General features: G+C 44.8%; 1 protein-coding gene across 1 annotated transcript in view; it reads left to right on the top strand.

Annotated features, from left to right (window-relative positions):
* The window catches only part of MUC13 (mucin 13, cell surface associated), a 42,019-nt gene extending 38,816 nt beyond the window's left edge, over window positions 1-3,203 (top strand). The window contains exons 10-12 of the mRNA XM_036348542.1: window positions 452-489; window positions 2,039-2,103; window positions 2,985-3,203. Coding sequence (XP_036204435.1) covers window positions 452-489; window positions 2,039-2,103; window positions 2,985-3,203 — 322 coding nt within the window. The remainder of the gene's footprint in view (window positions 1-451; window positions 490-2,038; window positions 2,104-2,984) is intronic.
* The last annotated feature ends 8,955 nt before the right edge of the window (window positions 3,204-12,158 follow it).

The raw sequence follows: 12,158 nt of genomic DNA, 5'->3' as shown, positions 1-12,158 counted from the left end.
AGGAACGTGTCAGTCCCCGTTTGCAGGTGAGGAAACTGAAGCTCAGAGGATATCCATCCTTTTCTTCAGCGTACAGTGCAGAGGCCCATGGCCTCCCAGCCGGAGGGGGTCCCCCTATGCTCCGTGCCTCTGGGGTTCTGCTCCCCCGGGATTGCTGAATATTCCCAGAGCTCAGGGGACAGAGTATTCCATCAGCAGAAAATAAGACCTCCTGGGATTATGTGACACCCCCCCACACACACACACACACACACACACAAACCTTCTAGAGCTCCATGGAAGATGCTCACCTGGAGACTGGGACTGTAAGGAAGGAAAGAGAAAGAGGAGAAAGAACAAGGGAGGGGAGGATGAGAGAACGCTGGAAAGGAAGACGTGGGGGCAGGGTGGGAACCCTGACACGCTCCCACACGCCCTTTACCATGGTTTCCTGTCATGTCTTGTATCTTAGGTGTGCATTTGGCTACAGTGGAGTCAACTGTGAAGACCGTGAGTATAAAAGTCTTGCTTTGCTGTTAAGCACCTGAAAAACAAACATTAATCCCATTCAGAATTCAGTCCAGCCCCCCGAAGCCTCTGGCTCCCGTCATAGAGAGGGAGGGACCTGCCTGCAGCGTGTCCTCTGGGTGGTGCCAGCCCCTCCCGCCCGCAGGTCACAGACAGCAGCACCTTTGCTGTAGGAAATCACAGAACTCGGCCCAAGAGGTGGGCAGGCGCCTCTGGACAAGTTCCCAGTCAGCCAAGGGCATCCTACCGTCCTATTCGTTTTCAACAGTAGCTTAACTATGCATTTTCTGCTACTAGAAAGGATAAAAGACCCGTGTATTCCAAACGTGGTTGTGGTTGGGGAAGAGGAGAGCTAGACACCAGACATTTCAATACTGACATATGCTTCAGGGCTACCTAGTAGTTTGAGATCTGTTGTTGCAAATTCAACGGCTTCGTTTCCTCCCACCCTTCACACCCACCAGGTTGGGACAATACTAACTTTACTAGTCTATTTTAAATTATTTTACATTTAAAATTTTACGAAATGATCCAAGATGAGGGAAATATTACGTTTGGCCTCCAGCCACCTCCAAAGTTAGTGATAAGAAATGCTCTCGATGTCTACATATTTGCTGGCAGAACTGGATATACTAAGTCATTTCTTCCATCCGGGCTTTCAGTGTCCACACCTATACAATGAGAAGGTGAGGCTGGATGACCTTGGAGGTGTAATGGTCTACGGCCCCGTGAACCCAGGCGGAGGCATACATGACAGTCAGGTGGCAGAGAGAGAAAGGGTCCAGGGCAGCATGATCTAATAGAAATATAATGTGAGCATCATATTTAATTTCAAATTGTAAAATTCTAAGTAAATTTCTAAAGGTAAAGAGAAATTGATTTTAATGACATTTTATTTCACTCACTGTATCAACAATGTTATCCCTTCAACATAAGAATTATTCACGGGATATTTTACAGTGTTTTTCAAATGTGTTTGAAATCCACTGTGCATGTTACACACACCGGCCATCTCATAGCCACATCTCAAGTGCTCAGCCGTGCTAGACAACACATCTCGAGAGGGAGGCTGGTGGTAATGAACCTGCAGACTCTCCCCTCACCGATTCTACCAAGCCATGGCTTATCTCCTCTATGAGTGACAACTTAACCCCAACCTCCTAGGTCCCCCCGCCCCAGCTTATCATCCAGGTCAGGTGTGGGGGGCAGCCAAAGGCAGCGGAGCTCAGGAGGGAGTGTGGTCCTTGGTTGAGATCCCATTCCCTACAGATCCCATGGCCTCCATGGCCACCTTCGCGTTTCTGGTCTTTTATCTGGCAAGGCTGCCTCTTCTGATTGAGTTCTGAACATACCGTTGGGGTTTGGAGGTTGTGGGGAGAGGTGAGGGACCCATCCAAGCTGGCCCTGGAGGGGTCCGAGCTAGCTGAAAGCCTGATTGGGTGAGCCCCCGGAACACACACACCTGTGCAGGAGACAGACAGCGGGGCTTGCTTGTAGGATACTGCTCCAGCTCTTCTCTTTTCCCTTTCAGCATTTCAGCTGATTCTCACTATCGTGGGCACCATTGCTGGCATCCTCATTCTTGGCATGGTGATTGCACTTATCTTCCTGAGGTATGGCATGGAAGTGTTCCTGTCCTGGGAAATGCCCTTGATTTCTATATATTTGCTGGCAGAACTTCTGCTCATGGACTTCTGCGCATGGGCCACGAAGTTTCAATTGCATTGTAGATGCGTGCCCGCACGTGGTATTTTGTGAAAGAGCCACACTCAAGGGGCCAAAGAGCCACATGTGGCTCACGAACCGCAGTTTGCCGACCACTGGTCTAGGACACTGCAGGGGCACGTCTGTGGCCCGAGGGACAGAAGGAAGAATAAGGTCACGATCAGGGTGAATTGGGGCAGATGCCTCCTTCACCTGTAAGAATTTCACTTGGCTTGAAATGCTTATCCCCGAGGCCAATACAGAAAGGCATTAAGACCTCTACACCTTGAACTTGTTTCATTCACTGAGGTGCTTCTATAGACATAGACTTGGCTTGAATGGAAAAATGTATCACAAACCATCTTTCCTCTTTGACTTCTATTGTTATTTCCATAAATAATTCAAAAGCACACTTAAGAATACTAACATTAGCGAAATCTATGTGGCCTGGTGGAATTAGATGGTAATGTCGGATCAGTGTTAGCCCTCTGGTTTTAATGGTTACACGAAGCTTATGAGGAGACAGTCCTCAGGCTTACGGACTCTACACTGAAATATTATAGGTTATGGGTCATCAGGTCTGCAACTTAAGCTTAAATGGTTCAGAAATGTTAACAAGTGGGGAATCTGGGCGATGATGTATGAGAACTCTGCAATATTTTTTTTGGTAATTCAAATACGGTAAATTTGAAAATATTTGCAAATTTTAAAACATTTTTTAAAAAGAATATTGGCATTAGCATTTGCTTTCAGGAACTTTCTGCCATTGTCAGATCCTAATTCCCGTTACTAATTACAGATCGAAGACAAAGGGCATTGAAGAACAGAACCTGATTGAGAACGACTATCACAGTGTGAGAATGTCGACAACAGGCTTCAGCAATCTCGGAGCAGAAGGGAGCCTCTTCCCTAAAGTCCAAGCCACCTTCCCCAAGGACAGCCTCATGCAGAACCCCTACGCACAGAGAAGCATGCCCCGCCCCGACTATTAGGTGAGCCAGTGGGCTTGGTTTGGCTTCCTGAGTGCAAGGCCCCAGGGCAGTGTAGGGACCTGGCTGTTGTATCTTCACCGGGTTCAAAGCCTTGCCCTTCCTGTTACTGGCTTTGTGATCTCGGACAGGTTAGTTGTTTTCTCATCTGTGAAATGGACAAAATGCATCCTAGCTCATAGGACAAAGATCTAACACACTGATAGGTTCCAACTTAAAAACAGTATTCAAAGAATGTTCATCAAAATAATTTATGCATCTAAATTTTCTCCTGTGTTGCTGTTGGAACACTGCTTTTCTAAGAGGTTTTTTTTTTTTTTCCTTCTTCCTTTCTCTCTTGTTGTCTAGGGCGGTAAAAAAATTGGAACCATCAAGGGCCCTTAACTCAGTGTCTGAGCTTTTACTTTGACGAAGAGACTAATGCAGCAGTGAAGACCTGGCCTGGTATTGTTCTTCCATCTGACATCCAGCCGCTCTGAGTGGAAGCTGGGGATGTCTGCAATGATGATAGCTTGTTTGCTATTTAAGTCCCTATGAAATTAAATGCACTCAGATGCTATTAGCACTTGTAAGACAGTTGATTTTCTCCAAGCTGTACAATGGTTAGGGTTTTGTTGTTTGGTATGTTCTGTTTTTTTTCTCCCTGATGGGCAACAATAACCATTTCCAATCTAGAGGAAAGTTCCCAAGATTGTTTACTCCTGGGGAAATGCTGCTCTTGGGTTGGTAGCCTGCAGATCAGTGACCCACTTCTGGGAGATGCTCCCACATCAGCTCTGGAGGTGCCGGCAAAGGAAGAGATACCACCTTTTAAGGTTCTTCTGTCCCTCAGCTGTAGGGATTGCATTGCTCTTGAATTGCCGGAGCTTGTGACATGGCCTCACCCCAAGAAGACAGAAAAAAAGACATGTCTCCGATGTTTTGGAGGAGTGATGGAATGCAGGACCTTTTTGTGAATTAGAAGGCTTGGACCAGCAGTGTCCATGGCGGGGTGCATTTCAGAGTTTTTGAAATGCCAGTAGGTGAAAGAGGCAGGGAGAAAAGTCATGACCAGGAGCAGGAGGAACAGAGGCAGAAGGAAGCTGGACTGGGAGATGAGTGAGGACAAGGTGCAGGAGTCACCTTCCTCCTCAGATTCCCCTCCTCAGAGAGCAAATGGGCACTTCCTCTAATGCAGCCCCTACCCAAGGCCCAGAGCCTGGGGAAAGGAGTGAAGACAAAAATCCCAGGAGCAAGAGCTTGAAGTCACTTTGAAATGGCAGACCTTCTGTCTGGCTGAGGGTGGGACAGGGAGCTTGTGCTCTGGGTCCAGATGTCCAGCCTTGCGATGCGGGTTCCACAGGCACCTCACTGAGGCCTCCGCCTTCCCTGGCGACAGAGGCCGCGCTGTGGCCCCCACATACCCAAGAAGCCACATCCAGCACGGGCTTTCTTTAATGTCAAGAGTGTCCTTATTTATGTCTAATGTCTGGTCCCCTTGCAAGTTACTTGTATTTGTTGTTACTATTATTTGTTGTCGACTGTTCATGTGAAAGGTAACAAATAAAGCGTCTTTGGTAGATGGCGTCCTTCTTTGTGTTGTGTTCGGAGCTTTTGGTGCTGCACACGCCGCAGTGGGTCTCACTTTCATTAGCGACCATGACACATGGCAAGCTAGACTGACACCTGCTGTCCTCCTTAGGGGCTGTGGGATGGCCCAAGGCATTTTTGAACAGATAGTAGATATTTTCAGCTGCTTCCTGGCGCACATCCCACTCCCCGCCCATTAGGAAACAGCCAAGCCCTTCCGGTGGGACTGATTGGATCCTCAGCTTCCAGGGGCGGGCTTGGGTTAGTCTGAGCCAGTCAGCAGAATCCCATCCCCTTGCTCCCGTGCCTGACTGAGGAGTGAATTACACGGCATAAGTGGGTGCAATTAGGATGAAGCCCAAACTCTGGTAGGAGGCTTGGAGGAAGGGAAACTCTTCCTTCTGGAAAATGGGCTGAAAGACGTGAAGCCTTGAACTGCTTCAGTTTTGCTGAGCTGACAAAGAGGAGGACAGAGCTGAGAAAACCACCGCAATATGAGGCTGGAGTATATAGCCAGGCCATACCTGATGCCTCTGGATTCTGCTGTTAGGCCAGGTTGAGTACGGGCATACCTCGAAGACATTGTGGGTTCGGTTCCAAACCACTGCAATAAACCAAGTTGTAACCTTTTTGCTGGTGAAGGGTCTTGCTTTCAATTGTAAAAAATGCAACATCTGTGAAGTGCAATATAGCAAAGTAAATAAAACGAGGTCAGTCTATTTTGCTTTGTTCACAATTCCTGCTTCACAGTTTTTGAAACTCGGAATTTCCTAAGTGTTGGGGAGGCGGACGCCGGCGGGGAAAGGTGTCTTTTGTTATGTTAATGAGGTGACTTTTGGAACCAACCATGTGATTGGAGGGTTGGAACTTTCAGTCCCACCCCTAAATCAACCACCAATGGTCAGTGTTTTAATCAATCATGACTAGGAAACCAAAGCCTCCATAAAAACCCATGAGGCTGAGGTTTGGCGAGCGTGTGTGGGAGGGGGAGGTTGGTGAACAGTAGAGATTCAGGGAGAGTAGCATACCTGGAGAGGGCATGGATGTGCCTGCCCTTCCCACATACCTTGCCCTTTGCATTTCTTCCATCTGTTCCTGGGCTCTATCCCTTTCCAATAAACCAGTGATCTAGTAAGTAATGTTTCTAAATTCTGTGAGCTGTTCTAGCAAATTAATTGAACCCAAGGAGGGGCCGAAGGAACCTCTGATTTATAGCCAGTTGGTCGGGAGTACAGGTGACAACCTGGACTTGTGATTAGCATTCTGAGTCGGAGGGGATCGTTGGAACCTCCAGTCTGTGGCCAGTAGGTCAGAGCACAGTGTGCAGCTGGTGGCTGAAGCGGGTGGAGGTGGGGAGCGGGGCAGTCCTGTAGGCCTGAATCCTTAACCTGTGGAATCTGATGCTAGCTCCAGGAGGATAGTGTCTGAGCTGAGTTGAATTCTTGGACACCCTGCTGGTTTCTGAGAACTGTTTGTTGGTGTGGGGGAACACCAGGGTAGATTTGGGCCTGGGACCCAGTGTACTTAACAAATCTCCAGGTTTTTTGTGTGTGGTTTTTTTTTTTTGGGGGGGGGGGGTTGTTTGTTTGTTTGTTTTTAAGTGCAGGGGCCTCTCTGACCTTGAGAAAAGCATCCTGGGACCACAGCCCTAACACAGGGCAGAAGCATATACATGCCATTCTGCTGATCTCTGCATTAGACGGAATGTTCTTTGAGGTCAGCAAGGGATGAAACCAACTGGGGAAGTGCCACGGCCCTGACAGCTACTGGTCTCAGCACTCATTGGAGTCACCTGAGGAGATTTAAACATCCCTGATGCCTGGGCCTGGGTCCCAGGCTGGAGCACTTCTCTGGTGTAGGGTAGGCCTGAGCGTCCTGATGTTTAAGCTCCCCAGGTGATTCAAATGTGCAGCGGAGTTTGAGAATCGCTGCTTTAGATCTCCGCCACTCCCCAGGTCACATCACTTCCCATTCCTTCCCCCAAGAGTCTAGAAACCAGAAGCCCATAATGCAAGAAGCTTCCGTGGGCTCAACTTCCTGACGGAGGAGGAGGTTAGGCGTAAAGGGTGGCTTCCACACCAAAACAGCTTGAAACACACCTTTGGGGAATTTTGCGCCTGAACCACCACCCCTCTTACCTCTTCCTACCCGTTGGGCTAATTCGGAGGCCAGTAGGTGGCGCTGTCTCCTGTGGCTTGCAGAAAACCCAACTCCCCGCAGGACAACTCTTCAAGGGCTTCTTTGAAATCGTTAACTTTTAATCCACCGATTCAAATAAATTTCCCTTGACTTTTTCTTTGTCTCTTCATTCCTCACTCTCGTGCCAGGGAAACATGAATGTTACTCAGCTCATTCTTATTGCAACGTTTGCCTTATTTTTACTGGATCGTTAGAGATCATACATTGTTCCTTTTTATTGGCCCTATAATATCTTACATAGTATTGAAGTAGTGTTAATGTCATATTTTTAATGGTGCATACAATTTGGAATAATTGTTTAGATAATCAATGTTTTATTTAAGGGTGATTTTTTTCAAAATAAAAAAAGGAGCCCTAACAGGTTTGGCCCAGTGGATAGAGCATCCATCCATCTGTGGACTGAAGGGTCCCAAGTTCAATTCCCGTCAAGGGCATGTACCTTGGTTGCAGGCACTTCCCCAGTAGGGGGTGTGAAGGAGGCAGCTGATTGATGTTTCTCTATCATCAATGTTTCTAACTCTCCATCTCTCTCCCTTCCTCTCTGTAAAAAATCAATAAAATATATATTTTTTAAAAAATTAAAAAGGAGATAAATCAATTTTCACTGAAATCCATTTTTTAATATAAAAACAAAGTACCACCAGTAGGAGGTCTGATTCTCATCAGCTTTTAGAAAGTGAGCAAGGTCTGGCTGAATTATTTTAGAAAATGAGGTTAGGAGAGCTCAGGGGCACAGTATGGTGTTTTCCCAACCTCCAGGCTGTGAAATTTTTCTTTTATTCAAAGGCAGAAACAAAGCCTCATATTCCTGCAGGCCCAGTAACATCTTTTCTGAGCCCACAATCATGACGTGGAGTCCAATAAAAGAATTCTCTCCTGCTTTCAGAAGAGAGCCACTTTGAAAAACAAGGATAATAATAGTTAATATGTTGTGGAGTACTTAATGTACGCCAGGCACAATTCTCAGTTCTTCGCATATGTTAACCCCTTCAATTCTCATGATAATCATGAAGTAGGTACTATTATGAATTCTGTTCAACAGTTAGGGAAGTAGAAGCAAGAAACTTGCCCAAAGTCACATATGTGGTAAGAAGCACAACTAGGGTTTGAACCCAGGCAGTCCAGCTCCAGAGCCTGGCTCTCTGTCATTCAATGCCAAAAAGTTGGCATGAAGGGTATTTCACTGGTCAGTAGGGACAATGAGACCTGTATTTGAAACTGAGAGGCTCCTATATGTACAAGGCCTGGTGCCAGAGAAAAATAGAGCTTCCTGGAGCTTATAGGTTAAAAGGCCTTTATTACCAAAAATGAAAATTTCTGTCTAAATTTATGCAATTATGAAATGGTTCAAATTTCAGAAAATAGTCTCTCCATTTAAAGTAATTCATTTAAATCCATCTGCAAAATGCCTGCTGCTTTTTAAAAAATATTTTTTTATTGATTTCAGAAGGGAGAGGAAGGGAAAGGAAGAGAGTGATAGAAACATCAATGATGAGAGAGAATCATTGATTGGCTGCATCCTACACGCCCCCTGCTGGAGATCAAGCCCAGCAACCCGGGGCCTTTGACCAGAATCAAACCCCAGACCCTTCAGTCCGCAGGCCGGATGCTCTATCCCTGAGCCAAACTGCCTAGGGCAGCCTATTACTTATTACCCCAGGTGTGGCTTCTGTCTTTGTTTGAGGGGCCCTCCAGCTTCTCTCTCCGTTCTCAACCAGCTGTGGTGTCCTGCCCTTATGTGGTATTGGAGAAATCTTTTTTTAATTTAATGATTTTTAAAAAAATTTTTCTATTACAGTTGATATTTAATATTATTTTATATTAATTTCAGGTGTACAGAGTAGTGGTTAGACAATTATACAACTTACAAAGTGATACCCCAATAATTCAAGTACCTACCATGGCACTATACAATACAAGATGGGGCAAAAGTAGGGTTACAGTTGTTTGTATGCAAAATAATACAATAATTAATAAATGATAATGCAAAAATAAACTTCATGTTTCATGTACTCGCAACTGTAAACCTGCTTTCCCGCACCCTGTAGTATTGATTATATTCCCTATGCTGTACTATACATCCCCATGACTATTTTGTAACTACTAATTTGTACGTCAACATTTTCACCCAGCCCCCCAAACTCTCCTCCCCTCTGGCAACCATCAGTTTGTTCTCTGCATCTGTGAGTCTGTTTCTGTTTTGTTTGTTCGTTTATTATGTTCTTTAGATTCCACATATAAGTGAAATCATATGGTATTTGTCTTTCTCTATCTGACTTATTTCACTTGGCATAATACTCTCTGAGTCCATTCATGCTGTCACAAATGCTAAGGTTTCAGTCTTTTTATGACTAATATTCCCCTGCATGTATGGATCACTGCTTTTTAAACAACTCCTCTATTGATGGGCACTTGGGTTGCTTCCATATCGTGGCTATTGTAAATAATGCTGCAATGAACATAGGGGTGCATATATTCTTTTGAATTAGAGTTTTGGGTTTCTTTGGATATATTTCCCGAAGTGTCATTGCTGAGTCACAGGGCAGTTCTATTTTTAATACTTTGAGGAACCTCCATACTGTTTTTCAAAGTGACTGCACCAGTTTGCATTCCCACCAACACAAGGGTTCTCTTTCTCCACATCCTCACCAACACTTGTTGTTTGTTGGTTTATTGATGACTAGAGAGAGGCCTGGTTCACGAATTCGTGCACAGGTGGGGTCCCTTGGGGTGGCCCGCGGGGAATCGGACCGAAACCAGCAGTCCAACACCGCCTGCCGCTCATCCCGGCCTTGCTGCGCCTGCCGCAGGCTCGTGTCCAGTCAGTCCCAATCGGGAGAGGCTTGCGATGCTTGCCAGCCATGAGCCCTACATCTGGCACCTGTCCCAAGGGGGGTAGGGGGTGGGGGGGCCAGGAAGCCATAGGCCCTCCAGGCGGGTGGTGGGATGTCCTTGTGGGCCTGGGATCCGGATCCATCTCACTGATGTTTGTGCTGGTTGTCGGGAGCCACCTGGCAGCTGCTTTTATATCGGTTCTTCCTTGTGGAATGTCTCGGGAGAGGAAGCGGCCGTGGTGCCCGAGGCCAGCTTCTAGGAGCCGGCAGTGCTGATGGGATCTTGCTGATGGCACCTGGCCCATTCTCTGGAGATTGGACCTGCAGGACTACTGAGGGAGTGAGTGGCTGCTGCCAAGCTGGTGGGCTGGAACTGATTGGTCAAGTGAGTGGTGCTCCCACTGTGGCAGCGCACTGACCACCAGGGGGCAACTCCTGTGTTGAGCGTCTGCCCCCTGGAGGTCAGTGGGCATCATAGCCTGCCGTTCGGTCTATTTGCATATTAGGCTTTTATTATATAGGATAGGACTAGAGGCCCAATGCATGAAAATCATGCAAGAGTAGTCCTTCCTTCCCCTGGCTGCCGGCACTGGCTTCCCTCTGGCACCTGGAACCTGGGCTTCCCTTGCAGCCCTGGCTTCGTCCAGAAGGTTGTCCGGAAGGACGTCTAGATGGTCGTCCCACTGTTCAGCCATTCAGTCAATTTGCATATTACACTTTTATTATTATAAAGTGTAAGAAGGTGATCTAGTTTCACTTTTTTGCATGTATCTGTCCAATTTTCCCAACATCATTTATTGAAATAGACTGTCTTTACCCCATTGTATGTTCTTGCCATTAAGTAGCATGATATCTCCAACTGCGTTCTTTGTTCTTAAGATTGCTGTAGCCATTTGGGGTCTTTTTTGGTTCCATATAAGTTTTTGAACTATTTGTTCTAGTCCTGTGAAAAACACCATTGATATTTTCATAGGATTTGCATTGAATCAATAGGTTGCTTTGGTAGTATGAACATTTTAATGATGTTAATCCTTCCTATCCATGAGAACATTTATTTGTATCTTCTTCCATTTCTTTTTTTCCCCCCCCCAGTGTCTTATAATTTTCCAAGTATAGGTCTTTTACCTTCTTGGTTAGATTTATTTCTAGGTATTTTCTATTTTTTGGAAGTAATTGTAAATGAAGTTGTTTCCATAGTTTCTCTTTCTGATAGTTCATCATTGGTGTATAAAAATGCAACTAATTTCTGAATATTTATTTTGTATCTTGCTACTATGCTGAATTCATTTTTCATTCTAGTGAATTTTTGCTGAAATCTTTGGGGTTCTTTCTTTGTCATGTTAATTTGCAAATATTGACAGTTTTACTTCTTCCTTTCCAATTTGGATGCTTTTTATTTCTTCTTTTTGTTTGATTGCTGTTGCTAGGACTTCCCATATCAAGTTGATTGAATAAGAGTGGTGGAGTGGACATCCTGTCTTATTCCTGATCTTAAGGGAAACGCTTTTAATTTTTCCCTGTTGAGTATGATGTTAGCTGTGGATTTGTCATATCTGGCCTTTATTATGTTGATATGTTCCCTTTATTCACATTTTGCTGAGAGTTTTTATCATAACTATGATCATATGATTTTTATCCTACATTTTATTTATGTGGTTTATTATATTAATTGATTTGCAAATATTGTACTAATCTTGCATCCCAGGAATAAGTCCCACTTGATCATGGTGTATGATCTTTTTAATGTATTGCTGGATTTGGTTTGCTAATATTTTGTTGAGGATTTTAGTATCTATGTTCATCAGGGATATTGGCCCACAATTTTCTTTCTTTGTCATGTCTTTATCTGATTTTGGAATCAGGATAATGCTGGCCTTGTAAAATGAGCTTTGGAATCTTCCCTCCTCTTGAATTTTTTGGAATAGTTTGACAAGCATAGGTGTTAGTTCTTCTTTGGATGTTTGATAAAAATCACCTGTGAAGCCATCAGTCTAGGACTTTGGTTTTTGGGGGAGTTTTTTTTATTGCTGCTTTGATTTTGTTGGTTGTAATTGGTCTGTTCAGATTTTCCGTTTCTTCTTGATTCAGTCTTGGAAGATTGTGTGTTTCCAGGAATTTATCCATTTCATCCAGATTGTCCAATTTGTTTGCATACAATTGTAGTATTTTCTTATCCTTTGTATTTATGTGGTGTCAGTTACTTCTCTTCCATTTCTGATTTTATTTACTTGGGTTCTCTTTCTTTCTTGATGAATCTGATTAAAAGTTTATTAGTCTTATTTATCTTTTAAAAGAACCAGCTCTTGGTTCCAATGATCTTTTGCATTATTTTTAGACTCTATTTTATTTCCTCTCT

This window comes from Myotis myotis, unplaced genomic scaffold (assembly GCF_014108235.1).
Source record: "Myotis myotis isolate mMyoMyo1 unplaced genomic scaffold, mMyoMyo1.p scaffold_m19_p_2, whole genome shotgun sequence".
Classification (NCBI taxonomy): Eukaryota; Metazoa; Chordata; class Mammalia; order Chiroptera; family Vespertilionidae; genus Myotis; species Myotis myotis.
This window is presented reverse-complemented; position numbering and strand designations above follow the sequence as displayed.